This window comes from Brachyhypopomus gauderio, chromosome 1 (genome assembly GCF_052324685.1).
Source record: "Brachyhypopomus gauderio isolate BG-103 chromosome 1, BGAUD_0.2, whole genome shotgun sequence".
In the NCBI taxonomy this organism is placed as follows: domain Eukaryota; kingdom Metazoa; phylum Chordata; class Actinopteri; order Gymnotiformes; family Hypopomidae; genus Brachyhypopomus; species Brachyhypopomus gauderio.
Window position 1 is genome coordinate 11,873,161 of NC_135211.1, and position 23,063 is coordinate 11,896,223.

Sequence of the window (23,063 nt, forward strand, 5' to 3'; positions counted from 1 at the left end):
TCATGTGTAAACAAGTGCCCAGAGGTCAAAAGGCCTTTAAACAGTTTATGACCCATTTTTGCTTTTAATAACATTTTAGTCAAAGATTCAGCTCCAGTTGCCTTTATTATAATTTTGAGTTTGAGCCTCTTAATGTTTGTTTTATAAGTACTATTTATTTCATACAAAACTGTTGATGCATTTTGTAAAACTTTTTGATTAAAAATAAAAAGAGCAGAATGATCCTGTCGCACTTTCTGAAAGCTCACCCCCGTTACACTGGTAACCAGCTCACCCCCGTTACACTGGTAACCAGCTCACCCCCGTTACACTGGTAACCAGCTCACCCCCGTTACACTGGTAACCAGCTCTCCCCAGTTACACTGGTAACCAGCTCACCCCCGTTACACTGGTAACCAGCTCACCTCCGTTACACTGGTAACCAGCTCACCCCCGTTACACTGGTAACCAGCTCACCCCAGTTACACTGGTAACCAGCTCACCCCAGTTACACTGGTAACCAGCTCACCCCCGTTACACTGGTAACCAGCTCACCCCCGTTACACTGGTAACCAGCTCTCCCCAGTTACACTGGTAACCAGCTCTCCCCAGTTACACTGGTAACCAGCTCTCACCCGTTACAATGATAAGCCAAAAAACAGAAAAAATAACCAAAATATGAATTTATTTAGCAGTTTCCAAAATTACTTCAACATCAACATGGTCTGACTGCACATGCTCCACCTCACTCTGTTAACAGAAACACTACAGTCTCATATCTGTAGTACTTATTTCTAAATGGGTCAAACCCTGTCATGTTTAATAATGAGCCTAATCACAGAAGATCAGTATCATAAGACACACCAAGTCAAAAACAAAGCCCACGCCTCTATATGCATAAATGAAGACTTAATAAATCACAGTTTAAAAAGTCAAGCTGGCTGTTCCTGTAATTACTATGCTGCTGCTCTCATGTGAAGAGAGACACATCTGGGATTCACGCAAGCTTAGCTGGGACATTCTCCACAGATAGATGTTCATCACTTTGTTGATATGATTTGCAGCTGCAGCAGTGTGGTTGAGAAGGGGATGAACACTCGCTAAAACAGAAGGAGCCTATTGGGTCTTTGGGTCTGAACTTTTTTGGAGAAGTAACCAATAAGCTTCCACCTAATATGCAAAAAAATAAAACCCTGGTGCTTTTGGCTTGAGGCTCACACGCAGTGCTACACAGGTACACATTACCCATAAGTCCTAGCACTTTGATTAGCCGTGTGTTTACTCTGGGCTTCACACTGGCCCCAGGACATCCTCCTCTTCCTCGCTCTTCCTCTGGGGTTTGGGGGGTCTGCCAGGTTCCTCCTCGCCCGTGTCCTGTTGATCCCTCTCGGCTTCGATCCAGCTCTGGGGGGCGATCATCTTCTTGGGCCCGTGTGGAGGGGGGCCCAGGAGAGCCTCGATGTCATCATAGTTCACCACCTCCCGCTCCAGTAGGGTGTTGGCCAACTACAAACAGACAGCAAGAAGGGGCAATGACTCCTCCTCTTAGGGGCGGGCCCCTTAAATCTACACCCACCCACTCTGAGTCTTTCTTTGCTTCTCTCCACTTGACAAACAGGGAAATCAACTTTCCGTGCAGCTGCTTTGTGAAAAGAGAGCAAGAGCAAAATAAGGAGGACCATAATGTCCATGTAGATGGAGAGAATATGTGATTTAATTGCTCACTGTTAAAATGCCACCGACATGATCTCAGCAAGAGTGCACGGTTCATGGGGGAGAACACCACAGACCAGAGAGCAGACACACGCCCGAGTCAGAGAACAAGCGCCCGTGAGCCACAGACGGACCCACACTCACCAGAACCAGCTTATCCCTGTTGTCTAGCAGCAGTTTCTCAGTGTTCCTATACGCCCGGGCGATTAGCATCTTAGCCTCCTGGAAGAGAAAAACAAAGCCAAACTCACACGGAGCACAGGCGTAATTCCGACACAGCCGTCAACAGTCTAGACGAGACCAGAAGACGGCTGTGGTGCAGGGGACTCCCGTGCTCTGCGTGTACGTCTCCACCCACATGATCCATTTGCTGCTGGAGCCCCTGACTGAAGGGCCTCCGTCCGACGGCTCCCTGCTCCTCGGTGTCGGGGAAGGACACCTGGCCCACGGTGGGCGCCATGCCATACTGCTTCACCATGGCGTACGCCACGCGCGTCACCTTCCGCAGGTCGTCCTGAGCACCTGTCCAAGCCCCGCCCCCAGAGGAAGGAAAACTGAGGTGACTGCAAAGCGAAGCCTTTTCATAATCATACAGCCCTGAAGGGGGTGCTAATGAGGAGCTGCCTCAGGCACTCTGGCACTGAGGGAAGTGTGAGTGCAGAATGAACGTTCACCCCGGAGGCCTGGACAACACTGATCCTCAACGTCTATGCCCCATACCTGTGGTGACCTTATTGAACGTGATGGCTTCGGAGGCTCGTCCTCCAAGAGCCATGCACATGCGCTCAAACAGCTGCTCTCTGGTGAACAGAAACTGGTCCCTCGGCAGGATCTGAGCAAACCCGAGAGCTGCGTTGGTCCTGGGAGCTATCGACACCTGAACCAGGGAACACGCATCCTCAGAAACAAAGACTCAAACAACAGACCTAACCTCTAAAAATAACTGTAAAGTATGTACTAAATACACTACCTACAATTATAAAGGCAAAAAAGGGCACTTTTTTTTTTTTTTTTTCACGAATTAAATCTACCAGCCTGAAGCGTTTCCACACCTTCATAACAGCCTCGGTGTGTTCCAGCAGCCAGCCGACGAGGGCGTGGCCAGACTCGTGGAAGGCCACCACCCTCTGCTCCTCTTTGGACAGGATCTTACTCTTTTTCACACTGCCTGCACGTCGCACAAAAAAAATTTCACAAGTCAGCAGTCGGGACCATCTGCTCACACACCGCCACGGCGGGGAGACGCCAGACAGCCCAGAGACTGCCCCGCTGACCTGCGATGACTCTCTCCACGGCGTACTCGAAGTTGAAGGTGTCTATGGATTTGTAGCCTTCCCGTGCGGCGTGGAGGGCCGCTTCGTTGCAGATGTTGGCAATATCAGCTCCTGGGACAAGAACGTTGAATGAACACATTAGAACACCTCTGGCTAAGTATGGACAGATATGAAAAGAAAGCACAGCGTAGGGAAACGAGCAGTTATACAAGCTCCATCTGATGATGGAGTGATCGCAGAGCGGTAGGAGTGAGCCAGGTTTGGGTTTAGTAAGGAGTGAGGAGTGTGCAGGCGTGACACTCACCACTGAAGCCGGGAGTGAGCTCAGCCAGCCGCAGGGAGTAGTAGTCAGCAGGGTGGGAGAGCTTCAGGATCTTCAAGTGCTGCTCAAAGATCTCCTTTCTCTCCTGAAAAACAAGCAGGAGACAGTCAGTTTCAGCATGCACCTCTCCTCACCGTACCGTCTCACACACACACACACACACACACACACAAACACAGTACCTGGAGGGTGGGGAGGTCTATAAATATGTGCCTGTCCAGTCTGCCAGGTCTCATCAGGGCATTATCCAGAATGTCTCCTCGGTTGGTGGACGCCAGCACAATCACATGATCAGTGGTGCCCATTCCTGGACAACAAACAGCAAAGACGTTCCTTTCAAAGAGAACTAAATCCCATGTGAAAAGACACCAAACGGCCGCAATTTTCCCCCCTGCCCGTTCTCACCATCCATCTCCACCAGGAGCTGGTTGAGGGTCTGCTCTTCTTCCGTGTTGGTGAAGCCGGACATGTTTGTGGAGCGTTTTTTGCCAACGGCGTCGATCTCGTCGATGTAGACGATGCAAGGGGCCCGGGCCCGCGCCTCCTTGAACAGGCTCCTCACCCTCGCAGCACCAAGACCTGCGTCACGGAGGTGCGTGGAGGGGAGACCACAGCTGCTTTACAAACCATCAGCAAAAGACCCGACGATAAACCCAACACATGTTAACCGATTTCATCAGTACTGATTGTTCAGGGTACTGAAAGACACCTGAACTCATAAGAGTTCAGGATCGTCCACGCAAACACGCCAGGACGTCTGAACGCCGTGACGGCACGTCTGATGAAACGCAGCAGGGTGCTTGGGCGTGGCCTCACCTCCAATCACCTCCACGAACTCTGAGCCAGCCATGGCGAGAAAGGGCACCTGGGCTTCAGTGGCTACCGCCTTGGCCAGCAGTGTCTTCCCACAGCCAGGAGGCCCGAGCAACAGGGAACCTTTGGGCACCTTTGCCCCCAGCTGAAGGTATCTGTCTGGATTCTGCAAACACACACCTGCTGCTCAGTCTATTCCAATTCCAACCTGGTGGTGTTCAAATAAATCTCTGGTGGCATACGAGGCTGGACACAGGTCCAGGGTAAACTAACAAATATCGACAGTGCGGTCTTATATTAAAAACCCTCTCTGGTCCAAGACTAGTGTGCGATTACCTTCAGGTAGTCCACAAACTCCTTCACCTCCACCTTGGCCTCGTGCATCCCTGCCACGTCTTTGAAGCTCACGCCTTTGCCAGACTTCCCATCCACGATGGTAAACTTGGCCATTTTTAACTGATTCTTCAATAGACAATTAAGAAATTCTATCAATTACTCAATTGATCAATGAACAATGAAAGCAAATCCCCAGAGAGGAGTGTCAGAGGAGGCACAACGTACGAACGCACTGAAGCCGCCCTCCCGGCCCCCTATTCCCGTCAGCCGGAAGACGTACCACAGGATTCCAACCACAATGGCAGCCATGCCGAGAGCGTAGAGGGCACTGTAACGGCAGGGAGCACATGCTCAAAATCACAGTTCTGGCCAAGAACTGTTCCTACAACAATTTCAAGATGGCTTCCTCCTTCCTCCAACAGCTACTCACTTCCCAAAGAAGCTCGTCCGCTTGTAGGACACTGGAATTCTGTCCTTGGAGTCTATATTTAACTGCTCCTCAACGGCTCGAAGTTTCTCCTCAAATTTGTCAATGTTGGCCACCTGCATCCGGTATATTAGGGCAATTCTCTGCAAAACACGATGAGTCACATGAAACACATGGGGTGAACAATCTAACATCAAGATATGATATAAACCTTGTTTTCATGAGTTTTGACTCAGTTACATTTAAGTTGGTTTTGATCTTGAGAATGCAAAGCAATTATTCTGCTCAGCTCTGTGCTCTCAAATGCACTCTAGAGGAGGATTGCTGACTCTGGACTAGTTTGGGTGTGGGTGTGTGTGTGTGTGTGTGTGTGTGTGTGTGTGTGTGTGTGTGTGTGTGTGTGTGTGTGTGTGTGTGTGGTTTGAGCGTGGCCATGTGCGTCTGCCAGGCCACCTTGGCCAGAGCCCAGAGTGAGGAGAACACTCACCGGCCTGCCGAAGATCACAGCCCCAGGGTGGAGGTGAATCTCCACGATGTCACTCTCAGGCACCACCTGCACCCGCGACACCTCCCCTTTGGCCAGCATCTCGTTCACAAAGTCGTTCCAGGATATGTTCCCCCCACTGCCGTTTATGGAGTTCAGGATGCTCATGATGACGGCGATGATGAAGAGGAGACGCAGACGCTCCTTGTATATCTGATTCTCCTGCTCACGTCTCTTTCTCTTCTCTGATGTGAAAGCAAGACAAATAAAGAGCCGATATAAAGAAACGACAAATGTCTCCAGAAAGATAAAGTAGTGCAAGTTGTAATTTTGGTGCCAAATCATCATGTAACCAATCAAAAGCACCTTCATCTTCTTCTGGCGTTCTCCCTTTTGATCCATCCTTATTGTTTTGTCTTCCAGCTGATGTGCTGAAATAATTTATACTGCCTGATTTGGGTGAAAAATGGATGTACATGAATAGACATGGCTTTGTGGTACTAAATGTTTACATACTGTTGGAAAGTCATGTGTGCATACTCCACACGTGTATCTGCTGTAACCTTTCAATATTACAAATGTATTTAGAAAACTAACATTTTTTTAAACTCTAAAAAATTATAGCTTCATTTTTGCTGTATATGTAGGCTTTAGTGCCCACCTGCATCTGGATTTTCCTTTCTAAATTTGATCCAATCCACAGTACATCAGATTTTTATAATCCCTAACCATGATGAATTATATTACAGTGAAAATTAACAGCATTGTGCATAAAATTCATGCAACAAGCATGCAATAGGACCGTAGTCATTTGCCTGGTTACATTAGAGTTTTTAACAACCACCTACATCGTTTAAACATTTAGGAACTTACCAAGAATCTTCCACAGTCGTATTGGATTAGATGTCAAATTGTTTTTACAGAGTGCATTGCTGAATTCCAGAAACTGTGGACTGAGGGGTCTGTTTAGGATTTGCTGTAAAAGTTAACAAAAGAAAGTGTAAAATATTTCAATCCTGTCATTTTCTTTTCGTATTAAGTCGGCTGGATTTCTGACTCACCTGAATGATACCCGATTTTAGACCACGGTTGGGCTGGACTGCAAACGATGATACAGACTGCTGCAATGCACATCTGATGCATTTAAGATCTCTCCTCATGGTGTAAAGTGTCTTCTCGTTCCTCATGTGAACATGAGTGTTCCGGGGGAACAGTAAACACATACTACTGCGGCTCATCTGTTTACTGTAGTTTCTTCCATACTGCAACAGAGCTGCCATGTTCGGCGCCGTGTCAGTGTCCGTTACGCAAAAAAATATAAATATCCTGCGCTAAAATGCCATCCTTAAAAATGTATTCCGGATAAAAATGAGAAATTCCGGATATTAGCTACCTAGCTCACTACATATCTAGTTAGTTAATCGACGTCTGTTGTTTAACAGGACAGTGCCAGTGTTACGTGACGGAGCAACACTCACACCACCATAACGTTTCCCCCCTCTCCCGTGTGAATGTACTTAGAAACCAATATTTTCCTTTGCGATTGTTATAGTAGTCAAAGCTGTATATTATGTCTAGGCCAAATATTTGTTGCAGGAAACTTTTAGAAAATTACGGCTAAGATAGTCACTACTCTAGGTACTCGAAATATCATTCTGTGCCCTTTCACCCACAGTAACAGCCAATCAGAGTGGACGCTCTTGGGCTCTAACGCCAGGGAAATGTAGTTCTGAAAGCAAGTTGGTGTCCTGCCTGGCCTAAATACATATTCACGAGTTGGAAAATTACACGGTGTTTGTATTAATATGCTAATATTTCCTGGCGTTCGATGTAATAATCGCAGGTTTGACCAGCACCGTCTTTTTGTGCTTGTACAGTACAGATCCTATAGCGTGCGTACACTGCGCGCATGCGCAATCCACAGTGGGCAGTCTCGCTGGTCGGGCCATAGATATTCGAGCGTCGGGAAGCCACATCTACCGGAAATCGTATGTTTCTAATACGTTGGAAATAATGACGTGATAAGGCTGCGACTCAAAAGCTGGGGTAGTTGGAAGAGGAAGCGACGCAAATCCTGACGCAAAAAGCCGTCAGTGTGATTCGACAGGTGTTTAGAAACAGGTGTTAGGAAAATAGTCCCATGTGAATCATGGTAAAATCTAACACAGGCCCATTAGTAGTAGTAATAATAGTAATAATACGAAGAAGAAATGTAGTTGTAAAAAAACGATTTCTCAGAATAATAGGCTTACGTGATGTAATCTTAACAAAATAGCGTTTTCAGTGACATTGTTTTTCACTTCTGTTGTTGTTTTTAGATAATTTATGAATAAATTATATTGATTATGATAATGATAATCTTGTTTGTTTTTATAATTCATATAAATCGGTTTAATAACTTTAAATTAAGCCTTATTGAGTGGCATTCAGTTGTACCCTCTGTCCTCAACAAGCCGACCATGCCGTGACTCGGTAGCACTCAGGTGGACCCTACTGAAAACGGCGGAGTGGCCGGGTCCAGGTTCTGTAAAGGAAACGCCATACTAATGCAGATATCTTGGCCTGCAGCGCATGGGCAACGTTGGTAGCATATAAAGTTGTCAGAACTGAACGCAACTTGTGCACTGGTCACCAGGTGGCGCCATTGCTTTGATATTTCATTAAGCGTGCTAATTGTTTTTAGCATTTTTAGCATAAGGTATCCTTAAAAACAACAATTAACAGTAACGGAAATGTACTTTAAGATTTATTAGAATCCCCCTAAAATCATTTTCAACTTTTCTTACTCTGTACAAATATCCTTGAGGTTGATTAATCCTGAATATTCTTACAACACTGCTCAGTTCATTTGCAATGGTAAACTGGGATTAATAAGATCATCAATCAGTTCAATATAACTAGGGATATATCCTAGCCCTAAAACTCATAAAACATTTAACAGCAATGTTTCCAACAGAACAAATCAGTCCTCACTCATACATTCATTTATTCAACATCAAAACCAGTATGTTTCTATGCAATAGTTAGATAAATTGCTGATGCATAAACAATACAAAGAGATGAAGTCAAGTCAGCTTGATCTGTTATTCATTGCAGAACCACAAATACATAACAGTGTCCTAAAATCAATGATTCTTATTGGCTTGGCTCTGTACTGCAGCCCATTCTATGTTGAATGCAACAAAGAGCATGAGTTTGAAGTGCTACACGTCAACTTTAGCCAAACAATAGCTCTGCATGCATACTGCATGAAATATAGAGGAGCCCACATGTTTTTGTATATAACTCCCCTGTCTGAACTTACCGCAAGAAGATGAATAACTGCCTGCTCAGCGCATTCTTGTCCAGCAGGGTTGTTGCATCATTAGTGAATTCACCAGAGAGCTTACTAAAAGTCTGCAAATGACCAACATTTACATCTGGTCCATGTTGCTCTAGTCTCTCAAAATAAGGACCAAACAATGATGTGAATCCCAGTACATGAGCCTATAGTGTTGATAAAAAATCAAAATAAGGTGATCGTGGACATACTGTTATTTCTAATTCAGTCACGCAGTACATTATTGATTAGCAAGAACATACTGGTGATAGGTCTGGAAACTGTGGATGTGTCTAAAACTAGCAGGGAAGGACAAATACATGCCACCATAATCTCATAGTTACTACAAAATTTAAACTATGTTAAAACAAATATTGAATTATTTCCTGGCAAGTCAATCATAGAACCCAATGCATTTAACCTCTGCAAGACAATGCCAAAGAGAAAATTATGTCTTTCTTTCTTGGTTCTGTAATTGAAGGCAGAGGATTCATGCTCTAAACATGTTTAATAACAATATTATTGTCACATATCCATTTACTTGAGGCCCATAGTAATGGGCTATTATGTAGTACTAGGATGTAGTTCATATATTGTTAACCAAATATGAAATTCAAGCTACAATTCTGTACTTGAATTGCATCATTGCTTTACTTTACATGCAATGTAAAGAGCCACAACAAAAATGTCACTTCTATTATTCAGGGATTACTCTTATTAGTGTGTACCAAATTAGGGGCACAAATCATATATTGTGTACTGTATTATTATAAATATTCTAAATTATTTGATCCAACAGCCATCCTTAAGTGTACAATTGATTTAACTGTAATTTGAGTATCATCAATTTATTTTAGCTGTTATAATTGCTCCAGCCATGCCATTGTGGCTCAAGAAATTCAATTGAGATAACGTTAAACGTTCGGCACGTCCGAGCCACAATGGCGTCGGTTTCCTCGTCCTAGGGAGAACAAACAGTGACCGCCCATACGCGGCAGCCTATCGCGGTTACTGTTCCAGCGCGCTGCGTCCTCTCGTCGTCAGCAGTCGAGTCAAAGGCCGCTCGAACGGTTCGGAAGAAGACGGACGTAGGGGATTAACTCGAAGCGGAATTTCACATTTTTAAAATCTTAAAACCAAACGCGCAGCTACCGCTAATAAATAGTCGAATGACACAAAAAAATCATGGAGATTTCGTAATCTTTATTTTTTTGAGTTGTCCGCCGGAGCCCCCGAGACTATTTTTCGTCGCTCGGAATTAGCCGAGGCAGCTAGCTCGCTCTCGAGCGCTGGTTCTGCCGCCGCCGCCGCTCGTCGTGAGTTTTGTGGACTGAAATGTGTGTCGTCCATCTCGGATGTCCGCGGACCGTAGCTCGCTGAATTACACGAAGGCCTCAAATGGGAAAGTCAAGCATCGGGGGGGAATACCGAGTATAATTGTGTAGATGTAGCTCACGTTTGGAAGAAGGTGAGTAAAAAAAGTTACGACCGTTAACGCCTGGCGCGAGCCGCTCTTGTTTTCACGCGCACGCTAACGCGGCTAGCCCGACTTACGTCAGGCGCTCGTGCGTGTTTTGCTAGCTTTCGTGCTAACGTGAAACTAGCGTGTGGAGTTTTGTTTTCCCTCCCTCCCCCCATAACACCGACCGAGTTAGCGATTCACACACACAAAAAAACGGCATGTTTGCCCTCACACTTGCGATAGTATCGCGTTAAATGTTGTACAGGGACGCAGAGAAATGAGTAGTTTACGCTTTTTGTGGGGATAAACCGTCTCGGCCCACGTCAGGGTGGGCTGCGTGTCCGCTGAGGTAGCGGGCTTGGCTAACGCTGCTCCGGGGATTTAACGTGGCTCGCTGGGCCATTCGCACACATTTATTCTCTCAGAAACGTCTAGTTGTCTGTCCGAATAGCTAGTTGGCTGTATAGACGAGCAGAAGGAGCAGTGGCGGGTGTAGGTACACTGGTAGTATCAAAGCAGCTCACTAAATGAGGGGTTTGAATGTTGGCTGGTTGAGCTACGTGGGAGTGAGTCGCTGTGGGACGTGCTGTGTGCTCAAACGTAGCAGTGCATCAGTGTTTCTGCCCATTAACATTAAATCACTGGCAGACTGAACTTAAACATTTTCTATCTAACTGTGGTATTGACAGAAAATTGGTATTTAATAGCATGGTCGTGTGTACAGTATACACACACACACACACACACACACACACGTGTATATATGTGTATGTAGCCTATATATACACACTCAGAGGTTGGCAGAAAAGCCCGATATGTCATGTTTTTGAAGATGTGGTGCAGTGATCCGCAGACCCTCTTCAGCTGAGGACGCTATCTCAAGCGATCGCCAACATTTCAGACGTTTGTTGTTCGTGTTGCACACACACGGATCCCTCGACTGTGGTCACCGCGTGAATCATTTCACGACGGCAGCCGCGTCGGTGCAGCTAGCCGTACACCACGTGAATGATCATTTCGTTTTTTTGACGTTGCAGCTCTTTCGACGCTCGTTCTTTGCACGAGAAATAAGTTTGCACGTTGAGATCGAGGATCGTAGGACGGTTTCCCCGACACGTCCTGGTGTTTCACGGTGCTCGTTAGGTGAATGTTTACTAACACTCCCCGCCACACGAGCCTGGGGAAGATCAGACGATTTGGGGAGATGGAAGACGTGCTGTTGGTGCAGCGAGCTGAGACACTGCAGTGAAGCTACCAGCTGTATTCCTCAGCAGATGCTAAGCCCCTCGACATGTTGGGGCGTTAGCATTAAAATTCACTGCAGGCACAGTACTGCGTCTTGATTTTCATTTCCTTTCGTCCAAATAACCAGACTTCACCTATGTCCTCCTCAGAGCAGACGTATTGCAACATAGTCTTTCCTGTTTTTAGCCCTTCAGGCCTCTCTTGGTGTTGATGACTGTAGTGGCTTCAAAACCTAAAGCTAAATGCCTCCACCGTGGTGTTGTTTTGCAGAGGGTGAGGGGCGGCTCTGGGAATAGTTTTTCTTCAGCTCTGAGCTGATTCTGTTGAGGAGGCGTTTAACACACTAAGTCCAGTACGATGTATGTTGTCTTTGCAGTTATGGTACCTGTTTCTCTTGTTTCTCGGGTGCCTGTTTTGCAGGACCTGATTTATGTCATGTTTAAGACGGTGCTTGCCTTGTTGACTAGTTCCACGGTGTTCGCCAGAGACAGGAAATGGACTTTTGGATGAGGTCATGGGGTCAGCAGAGCTGCTGATTGGAGTTGGACTTTCTCAGAGTGCTTTTCCTGTCTCAGGCTGCTGTGCTGATCCGCCCTACTGTGCAATTCACCCACCTTAAGTCTGTCTATCTGAATGTGAGGCTCGGTGGTGTTTCCAAGACGTAGAAGCTGAGATCTTGTGGCAAAAGTTCTCCTGTTTGCCAGATGACAAAAACCAGGCACATGTTTTTGTTTGTGAATTCGGGACTTTCTATACATGGATAATCTTTTTGTAATATCTTTGTAAGGGGTGAATTGAAGCAGTGCTGAGCTGTTGTCCATGTAGCCTAATTGTGTTTTGGAAACTGAACGTGGCTGCCTACCTCTTTCAGATAGCTATTATTTGCTGGTGTGCTTTCAGGTTGAAACCTGCACAACAGGACAGGCTTTTGTGAAAGTATTCCAGCCTGACTTGTGTAGTCTACTGACATTGCATAACATCATAAAGTCAAACCACCGAAGGTTTTCCCACAAGACCCTGAGTCAGACTGGCCAGGCCTGACTCTTAAGTAATATTCTCTTTATACTGCAAGATCTGTAAATAGCACCTTGTTTTTTTTATTAGTTATGTCATGTTTATGAAAATACAGCTTTAAAAAGCTTTACATAGTACATACCCCAAGAAAATTCTTTGTACGTCATTATACTTCGTGAATAAATAGGTGATAATTTGTGCTGATTGAGAGTGATTTGAGAAGGACAAGGGACAAACAATTATGTAAGAGTGACAACACAAGTATTGATGTGTTGACATATTAGTGGAAAATTGGGGCTGCTAGTGCTACTACTGGTGTTGAGTTATTTCTGGTGGTAGAAGACAGAACCAAAAGCACCACTGTGGAAAAATCATGTTTATATGGTTGTATGAATAATGAGTCCACATTTGAACTGTTTGTGCGAGGGGCATTTCACCGTCACGTGGCTTTAGCTCCCGTGTTGTCTAAGATGCAGTGCTTCAGTGAGGGTTACATTCACCAACACCAAGGCTGCGTGGTTCTCCGAGTCGCCTGCTTGTGAGTTGTCCCCAATTAGACCGCACGCATTACAACATTTGAGCTTTTTCAACCCATTGGTTACGGTCCAGATAACACAGAACGCCTCTACAGCCCTTGCATGTAGACCTATATAAGGGTATCGTCGTGTGTACCTTAGACTTTCTACATTGTCCTTTAGAGTTCCCTGTGTGTTTGCAGTAACTGAATATCAGTTAAAGCAAATACCATGTTGTAGTTGTTAATCACATGCATTGGAGCATTAACTTTGATTTCCCTAATTTTAATTCTGCCATCTTCTCAAATAAAATGTTGATACACCCTGGTTAAGCTCTCTGGCTGGTTGTCTTGGAGGCGATGTTTACTCTGCTGTGGATCCTTGGGTGCTTCTGTGCGCATCATCAGCTGTTGAATGACGCGGTGTACTGACGGTAACGGTATGACTTAACAAAATGTTAATGCTGATTATAAGCAAGATCCACGCTGCATTTTCCCACCAGTTGGTCTGTGGGTTTCATAAGTGTCTCTGTTATATTAGCTTGCACTGTGCAGCAGGGGGATAGCGCACATCGCATGCCTGGACCTCCTCACTCTTGGTTGGGGAGAGTCTCTCTCTCTCTCTGTCTCTGTCTCTCTCTCTCTCTCTCTCTCTCTCTCTCTCTCTCTCTCTCTCTCTCTCTCTCTCTCTCTCTCTCTCTCTCTCTCTCTCTCTGTCTGGGAATGAAACGAGCCAATGGAAGGAGTGTTTTCCTCTCGGCCTCTGTAGGGCTTGTGTGTTGGAGACCAGCTGTGTCTGTATTGGTCAGGGCATTGTTTTTTATCTCAGAAACAAAAGATAGTCAAGTTGTCCGTTTGATATGTGTGTAAAATCACAGGCGGTTTTCTGTGATGTTGATGGAATTCTGGAATTGTGGCTTGAAATTTAACATGGAGAATTTGTAGAGCTTTCTCGTTATAAGTAAAACGTGTGTGTGTGTGTATTATATTATAATAGTTATTGGTCAGTCATATGCATAGAAAAAGCAACTGGTTACTAGCTGACTAAGTGTTCCCAAGTGTTTACATCTATTGATTGGATTTTGACGTACCTTTGTTAAGACAAAAGTATTTGGAGTAATATTCCAGTAGGTATCTGAAACAAATCAAGGTTGTATTTGATGAAAGGCAGCTGTGTTGTAATGCATTGTCTTGTCTGCTTATCCATATAACTTTAATTTAGTTCTCATGATATAATACAAACAGGTGCTCCATATAACTAAAATATTCTTAATAGACTTTATGTATTTAAACAGAAGGAGTAGGGAGAAGTCATTCAGGTTATAGTACAGGTGGAACAGTACAGCCCATGGTGTGGCCAGGAGACAGGCCATCACCGTGTTGGCCAAACGCTTGACGCTGTTGCTCTGGCTACCATCAATAAAGAAGTGGCCTGTGTTTTCATGATCTCCTTGTGCAGCGCGGCCGTCGTGTGTCCTGCGAGACCTTCTCCTTTTCCCTGTCCTGAGTGGCGTTACCTCAGTAAACAGGAACGCTGCCCTCTCTTACGTTTCACTTCTCTGCACTCTAAATGTTTTATAGGCCCCTCCTCACACTCGCAACTCCTTGGAAGCCAAATACCATTTAAACCCCCTTTGACCCCCCCCCCCACCCAAAACCCAACCCACCAGCCTCACTTGGCAACAAACACAGACAAACACAAACGGAGCAGGCCAGGGTCAGCTAACGCAGGAGACTGCCGCTCTCGACACTAGGACAGGGACGCTGGGGCTGCAGGTTTGACGCTTCTCACTGTGCTGCTGCTTCTCGCTTCCACTGCAGTGCTATTGATGACATCTCTCCCCAACTCGTATATCAAAGGAGGCTGCTCTCTCTCTCTCTCTCTCTCTCTCTCTCTCTCTCTCTCTCTCTCTCTCTCTCTCTCCTCCCTTCCCCCTCCTGTGCCGCATTTGTTGCTCGATATACTCCTCCTCCCCCCCCTTCACTTTTGATCTTTTATATCCCCCCCCCCCCCCATTTTTTATGAATCATATCTCCGTGGCTCATAAATGTTCAGCTGAATATAAGATCTGTGACGTAAGGAAAAAGGGGGGGGAGTGTTTGGAGAGCTCGTCTGCATATATTGAGGGGCCGTGTGTCTTAAAGAGACAGAGGTAGCTTTTGTAGCGTTTGGCACGGACCGTTGGCATCCCACCCTCCCATTTATCCTATTTGCTCCGCCGCTCCCGCCACGGCGAGGGAGCAGCTCGCCCCGGCGCTGCGGGCGAAGATGGCAGCTCGTGTTGCGTGGGCTGAGGCGAGGCGAGATCGCGGGGCCGGAGGGGGAGGGGTCAGGAGACAACAGTTGTTTGGATCGGATGCGCCGAAGCGTCCCAGTGATATATTATCTGTGTGTGGAGCGCAGGGGTGTTTACGGCCGGCCGATGACACGCACGAGTGCACGCGAGTGTGCACGCGCACACGGAGGGGGAGAGCGAGAGACGTCGCATTTGGGACGCTGTGTGTTTCGCTGCAGAGGAACAGGTGGCCCTAGCCGCGTCCGTCCCCCACTGCTGCAGTGCAGGCCCGGTTCTCAGACTGGCCGTCCCTCCTCCCTGCTAAATGTTTCATGCTGCCGCCTTCGCCCGGTCAAAAGCCCAGGCGGCAGAACTCCGAACCCAGCTCCTTGTGCGCGGCGCTGTCGGTCCGGTAGCCGGACCCTTCCCCCTCCTTCCTGTTGGTGCTGCAGTCTGGGTGGGTGGGGTGGTGTGGGGGGAGGGGGGGGTTGTGGTGAGACTCCTGGCTCCATCTCAATCACCGGCTTCTTCAGCACCACCATCCTTTTGATAGGGCAGCTGCGGCCATTCACTCGGGGCCCCCATTTACATTGAAATGCAGTGGCGACAGGAAGGGGGTCGGGGGGCCGTGGGGGGGCGGGGCTATGAAAAGCCTGCCCAGCCAGACCAAAGAGAGCAGGGCCAGGGTGGGCCTCTAGCACCTCGTTGTCTTTCGGTGTCTCGGGCCCGGCTGGGGAGCACAAAGCCGTAAAGAGCGGGCCTGCCCGCCTTTCAGACGCACACATCCCAGGCTCTCTTTGTTGTTGTTTAAACGCCCTGCCTTTGGTGATGCCTTTTTGCCATTGGTTAAAGAGGAGGGAAAAAAAAAGAAAGGAAGGGGGGGGGGGGCAGCAGACTATGGATTTTTTTTTTTGTTTTTGTTTATTTGTTTGTTGTTTTTATACGTGCATCATAATGGAGACGGCCCGGTTCGACCTTCTCGCTGTGGCGCAGGAGGAGTCCCGGCCGATCCCATCGAGCGTGGCCGGCGTGCCGAGCGCCACGTCCGTCCCGCCGAAAGGCCTGCCGGGGCAGGGCCCGCCTCGGCCGGGTGTTTTTCCACGGCCGTTCGTTGGGACGGGCGTGGCCGTCTTCCCCTTGGCGCATCGCCAAGGCCCGTGTATTCTGCCTCTGTGGGACGGCCGTGTGGCTGAGTCACGGCTCGTTTTAAGCATCGCCGTTTCCTGGTACGGCAAGAACATCAGCCCTGTTGGTGCTAACAGGGCTTTGTATTTTCTCAACAACATCAACTCTGCACTTACAAGCTCGTTTCTGAAGAGATGCTTGGCAGCTCTGTTCATGGAGAAAAGGCCGTGTGGTAAACCGATAAGGGACCGTCCGTTTTTTACATACCCGCTGCATTTTGATCAGTTGAGAAATTCTTGCTGTGCAGACAATGTTTGTTTGATCAAATATTTATCTTGCTTTCCTTCACTCTCTTTTTAAACGTCTTAAAATCAATATGTGTATTGTGGAGTAGCAGCTGTGAAGAGAACCGAAGGGTGTGCGGCTTATGTTTATGCCCCGCCCCCATCGCCAGAGCGACAGGGGAAAGGCCCGGGCACTCGGGAGACTTGAATGAGGGAGAACAGGATTATTCTCTCTCGCAAGACTCATGGAGGCTATTATTTGCTGATTACAGAGGTCTTTGTTTGTGCTGTGGGATGTCTGCCATCCACACAGACCTGCAAGTGAGCAGCAAATTTTTTATCAGCAGGGTGTGTGTATATGACCATTGAATATGAAACCCGTAATGTGGCCCACGCATTCGATCTGTGATCACCCGCACCTCTGTTGCTTTGAATAGAAATGTCCCCATGTTCTCAAAGGGGACAACGTTTAAATAGAAATGTCCCCTGTTTATAAAGGGGACACTGCTTAAATACAAATGTTCCCTATTTATGAAGGGGACATCGTTTAAATAGGAATGTCCCCTGTTTATGAAGGGGACATCGTTTAAATAGGAATGTCCCCCGTTTATGAAGGGGACATCGTTTAAATAGAAATGTCGCCTATTTATGAAGGGGACATCGTTTAAATAGAAATGTCCCGTTTATCAAGGGGACACCACTTAAATTGAAATGTCCCCTGTTTATTAATCATCTTTTTTTCCCCCTCCACTTTACGCCACGCTGCTCATGGCTTTACGTTGGCAGCACAGTCTAAAATTCAAAAGCTCTGCTGGAAAAATGTCATCAGTTTTTATTGAAATTCCCACTGCTGAGTGAGAGTTGAATGTCATTAGGGGTGTAATCAGGGCTGCCAGATGATGACAGGACTTGGGTTTCTTTTGAGCGATATTATGATTGAGATTATTATTTGTGATTAGATGTGATTAGGACATTACAACACATCAGCACACACACTGCGGGATCCCTTATAATTTGTCAGGAGGCACGAACACCTGTGATTCGCCACATCAGGGTCCACACACACACACACACACACACACACACACACACACAATACTAAATGCATCTCCACACTGGCAGCTCCTTATGATCAACTGGTTGGGGTGGTTGCGATGCCCGCGGGCGTCTGGGCAGCTAGTCACTTGGTGCTTTTATGTTATTGCAAATGCAAAATGGGTTTTTTTTTGTCATTAATTTAAGCAACCACATCCTGAAATTACCTCAGATTAAAATGTAGTCCACGCTGTCTGGGATGAATGAGTAATCCCTATCAGGAGTGTACAAAAGCCCTTTGACTCCGTTTTGGGCAGTGGTTACAACAGGTAGCTGCTTGGGTTGCAGGTTGGCCAGTGTGAGATTCAGTGTGAGGCACTCGTGTCTGTCAGTATATGTATGTGTAACGTGGACATGTGGACACTAAACCTTCATCTGCCATCTGATGGGAGCATTGGTGGTTTCACGTTAGGATTGGACAGATCAGTATTTCTTAGGAGCAGTGACTCCAGTACTAGCCAGTACTAAACTTGGTGTCCTGTTACAAAACTCTGATGCATTGTAGTTTACACGGCACTGTTGTGTGTATACAAAAACCTCACGTGAACGAGTTGGACTCGGGGGCAAGCTGCTGAAGTCATGTAAGTGCGCTGTAGCAGACACCAGTGTTTGTCGCTAAGCTTCCTCCCACGAGGTTCTCATGTTTGCGTGCGCGTTTAGCCTATTTCTCTTGATTTCACCTCTAAACTGGTTTGGCTGCAGACATGAAACCCAGAGTCATGGCAACGTCATTGTCATTCTTCCTTTCCTCTGAACACAGCAACCCGGGAGAACCTGTTTCTTATCTGCTGTGCTGGTCGGGCAAACTCTAGCAGGGGCAGAATGCAATCGTTGAATTTTCATTTTAGATATATGAAATTTAAAACTGAAAGGACGGAACGTCATTTGTATTCATGAAGTTATAGGGAGATTTGGCACGCACGGTTTGCAGTAGACGTCATCTCTCAGTAGGAACATCCCTTATCACCAATCTTGATTTGAAACAGGACTTGCCACTTTTTATAACTGATTATAACTGCTGAAGATGACTATCCGATCAGCACATATGAGCACTTTGAGCAGGTCCGTCTTCCTCATAACTCCTGTGAATGCTGCAGTCTCCTGTTTAATTATGCCACCCTGCAGTTCAGTAAGTCGGCTAATGCACGTGCTTTGGAAAGTGTCGAACACGATGTTTGGGAAATCTCCTCATACGTGGAATACGTACCCTGCATCCCGCCTGAAAAGCTTGAGTTAAAGCCGCATTCTGCCGTGTTGAATTCTGAGTTGTGGCATTTTCCCAGATGGAACTGTTGTCTTGGTTTTAGATGGACCGCAGGACTGAAATGAAAAGCTATTTAAAGCACCAGGCGTTCCATTATGAATGTTTTACGTGCTGAATAATTCAGGCGTGTGTAGCGAGGTTATGTTTGGTGCACTGTTGCTTTTAAGGCGTTGTTTCACGCCGATCGGACTCTGTTCGGGCCGTTTGTCTGGGCGTGTGTGGGAGTAGCCCGAGCTAATCCAGCAGAACGTGGACCAAATGCTGTGACATGCTGCAATTGCCATCATGATATAGGAGGATATTAAAAACCACATCGGCCCGTTTGATGTTACGTGGATCCCGGTTAGTTTGTCAAATTATTTAGGCTGTTGTACCATGAAAATATATATATACAAATCAGAAATGACTAGAGACTCGTTTGCATGCTGTCTTTTCGTTTTGGTGATGCGTCAATATCGCAAAGGCCATTACTGTGCTGATGATCAGAGTGGGCAGAAGGCCTCCAGTGACATTGGTTAAAAAGGGGCAGCGTATCGTCGTTGGTGCTTGGGAGTGTAAAAAGCTTGGGGTGGATTTGCTCATCACCTGGTTCGTGCATTTTTTGCAAGAAGCGAAAGCAGAAAATAGCCCGGCACAGGCCAGAGCTGCAGCCCGCGAGACGCTTGGCGGGGAGACCCGGGCAGGCCTATGGAGAGGGGCCTGCACCAGGAGCCTTTACATGCACTCGCTCGCATTGTTTTGCTTCAGTGCCCAGAAGAAGCTCGACACACGTTTTTTGCTGTTCTCTGCTAGCGTTAGTCACTAATTTGCCACTTCCTACTCTCAGTCTGCCTTGCGAAGCTTCCTGGTGCAAGTAGGGGTTTTTGGTCACGTGATGTGTGTATTTTTATCCCTGCCTGCACCCTTTGGTCTTGGAGGAAGCAGCCTGCCAACACCACCGCTGGGTAGTAATACCGAGTTTCATTAAAGATTTTCCACACTTGTCTGTGCGAAATGGTCCTTAATGCCACGTTCGGCGTGGTGTCTCCATACGTCCCAGACCCCTCCTAGCGCATTAGGGGCCCCGGGGGTGAGAGGATGCCACTCCTCGCCTCCCTCGTAGCAGACTGGCCCCTCTGTACAGCCAGCGTGACAAATCTGTGTGTCGGTGTCTCATCTCCATGCTGGTGTCATCGCGGCTAAAACGATAAACCCCCATCATGCTGTTTGGGGGCTAGCTTGCGCATGGTTGCTCTGGGTCGGCGGCACAGTTTAATTTCCTACATTTGAGAACGTTTTTGACGCTTTTTTTTTTTAAACTTCATTTCTACTCCGCACACGTGGTATGTGGCGGCGAGGTGGATTCAAGCGTACCGCACAGCTGCCGCCCAGAAGCCTCTGTACGAATTCATCTCGGACTCATTTTAATTCCAGCGTGCTGGATACGTCCTCCAGGGAGGGCAGGATCCCAGAGGTCAGGCTGGTGATTCCGTATGCATGGATTCAGAGGAAATTACCACTTGCTTCTAGTTGGTGGGGGTTGGGGTGGGGTGAGGGGTGTCGTCAGGACGTGCGATTGAGGGGCGGTTGAGCATACGCACCAGTTATTCTTCATTACAATATTAAGGATAATTTAACTTGTACAGGGGTGGATAGTTTTAGGAATCCAGTTTTGTCTATTACTTTTGATTAATTTGATGTGAATTTAGCTTTTTAAAAATGCAATAATAAATGCACAAAAGGGAACGCCAGGATTCTTAAAATGAATAACTAATTGATTTATTTTTCTTAAAAAAAAATAAACATCTTTATTGCTTTTATTGTATACAGTATCTGTCAAAAGTAAACTCAGTGCATTTAAGTGCCATATGACATTCTGGGTTTTAAATAAAGCATTTTCTTAAAAGCAAAAGCAAACAATTTCAGTTTACTTTTTTAAAAAGGTGTCCATGATGTTTTCACATGTATTTAATTATATGTGGGGAATATCCATTTATTAATGGAAGAGTAGTTCAATATTTTGCCGAAACTATTGTAGCTATACCAGGTAACTGTTGATCACAAAAAACACTGGTAGCGACGCACTGGTTATATGAGTGGCACACACACAACATACTTTGGTTTACACACATGACAAATATGAATTGAGTGAAAGGGACAGGCCGTTTGGTGCTTTCCGATACCTGTACATGGCACTCAGTGGGCTGCAACATTTGGCTGAAAGCAGAAAGAGTTTTTGAAAACTGCAGCAGTAGATTCTTTGTAGACTTGTTAGTTGCGTCCCCAGTGTGCTGAAGGGGATTTCCTCGCAGTATTTGTTGCTTCATTCAGTTCATTGGTAATTGTAACATTTAACAAATTCTATGTAACACAACATACTAATAGATATAGTCTATTATATCTAATAATTGCTATAGTACAGGTCCAAAAATGTAAACGACATGAGAAATGATTGTTCAATTGTCATTTCAACAATCTTCCATAGCTAGCGAACTAGCTACCCAGCCGGCAGCGTTGTCGTGCGACGTCCGGAGCGCCCTGCTGTGTGAACGCTCCCGTCTCTGCGGTAACAACCAAGCGTGATGGTGCGGACCCCCAGGGTCTCGTCTGCTTTTAAGTAACCGAATTCGTGTGTTGTCTTCACTAGAACCTGCTTGACCTTACTGTCGCCAAGATACTGGATATTCATAGCCTCTCCGTCACTTGCTAACGATTCAAAAAAATGTACAAAAATACTTCAAAGAAGTCACTTTTGGCTTCATATTATCCTTCCGTCCTTCTGTGATAGAAGTAATACAATATCACCTCGCGCTAACGTTGTTTTGGTGTGCTTCCACATCTTTTTGTGTTTTTGGTGTTTAGCTCCTGAATCTGTTTTTGGCTTAAAGGATGTTTTGTACGTATTTCACACAAGGTGTCCATTTTGGTATAACGTGACCCTTTGACCTCTCGTCCGTCTTTCGAAGGCTCTTCTCTAACTCTTCCTTTGACAGGAAGCCAGAGACTGCACACGCTGCCGTCAGCGAGCTTCCTGTGCACGTGCACGTGCTGGTGAGAGCATGCCCCATGGCGCTTAGCAGAGCGGCGTGTCCGGCTGCGAGAATCAGGAAATGCAGCTTTTGTGCCAGCGAACCCCCGGTGGGGAAAATGAGGTCACGCATGTTCGGCTCAGCGGCCTGGCAGGGCAGAGCGACGATACGGAGCCTCCGCCGCGGTGAAGTTCGGTGCTCTCGGCACCGGGGCTTTGCCGCCTGTGACGGTCTTCTGTGCTGTAGTCCGGTGTCAGTGCGGATTGAAGCACTTGCTGAAAGATTTTGTAGAGGAGTCCCAAGATTAGCAATGAAACTGGTCATTTTACATTAGTCTGGGCTCACCTCATTGTAAGGCTTGGTTAGAGAGAAATGGACTGTCCGGCTATGAAGTGCTGCGTCAGATGCCACTTTCTGTTCTCGGGTCAGTTTGTTAAGTGTCCGACCAGCTTTGGGGTTTAGAAACCCTTGTCGATACTGGAGTAGGGAAAATCACTGAATGGGCCTACTGATGCATCTGCCAATATTTTGATTCTGAAAGCCAGGATAAATAGTTGACCTTTTCATGCATGGATTATTTCATTGATTAGAAAATGGGAAACATTTTACAGAGAACATGTGTAACAAAAGGCAAAAAATAACACCCCAAGTCATTTATGTGTGTGTTTTGGGGAATAATGGCCAAGCACTCTTGAATGGAACCAAATGTTTTAACTGTAGTCATGGTTACCATTGACCCACTTTCAATATTTGTTCTTGCTTCTTAAGTCTGTCAGTTTATCAGAGATACTCGTGTCATATGACATGCGATGGCCGGCGGCCAAATCGACCGCTTAAAATGCTAGCGAGCGCGAGGCGGTTGTTGCTAACTGTTACAAGTTGCATCTAAATTGGCTTTACTCTTAGGTACAGGGTAAAGCGGAATGCAAGGACAACGTTGTTGGTTGTGAAAGCGTGGCGGGGATGAGAGGGTTAACGTTTCATCTTTCAGCTAATGGAATTTTGAGGGGGCAAAAACAGCGTGCTTCCAAGCAGCGGAGACGAGTGGATTACATCAGCTGAAGTATTTAGGCAATCTCATCACTTCCATAGCATTTACGTTCAACATG

General features: G+C 46.5%; 1 protein-coding gene across 1 annotated transcript; it reads right to left on the reverse strand.

The window, feature by feature from the left end:
- Nucleotides 1-647: 647 nt before the first annotated feature.
- Nucleotides 648-7,025, reverse strand: spg7 (SPG7 matrix AAA peptidase subunit, paraplegin). The gene is made up of 17 exons (XM_076996541.1): nt 6,410-7,025; nt 6,222-6,324; nt 5,715-5,798; nt 5,352-5,593; nt 4,868-5,007; nt 4,663-4,765; nt 4,438-4,563; nt 4,105-4,267; nt 3,694-3,867; nt 3,471-3,595; nt 3,271-3,373; nt 2,967-3,077; nt 2,745-2,860; nt 2,413-2,569; nt 2,051-2,214; nt 1,837-1,914; nt 648-1,485 (listed from the first exon to the last, which is right to left on the reverse strand). Exons 1-17 carry the CDS (start codon nt 6,626-6,628, stop codon nt 1,270-1,272), a joined length of 2,424 nt encoding a protein of 807 aa, XP_076852656.1. The 5' UTR covers nt 6,629-7,025; the 3' UTR covers nt 648-1,269.
- Nucleotides 7,026-23,063: the final 16,038 nt, after the last annotated feature.

Coding starts and splice junctions, on each gene's coding strand:
- spg7 (XM_076996541.1), bottom strand. CDS start 6,628: ATGGCAGCTCTGTTGCAGTATGGAAGAAACTACAGTAAACAGATGAGC. Junction 3,868..4,104: donor GTTCGTGGAGGTGATTGGAG/GTGAGGCCACGC, acceptor TCCGTGACGCAG/GTCTTGGTGCTGCGAGGGTG. Junction 3,596..3,693: donor GCTCCTGGTGGAGATGGATG/GTGAGAACGGGC, acceptor TTTGTTGTCCAG/GAATGGGCACCACTGATCAT.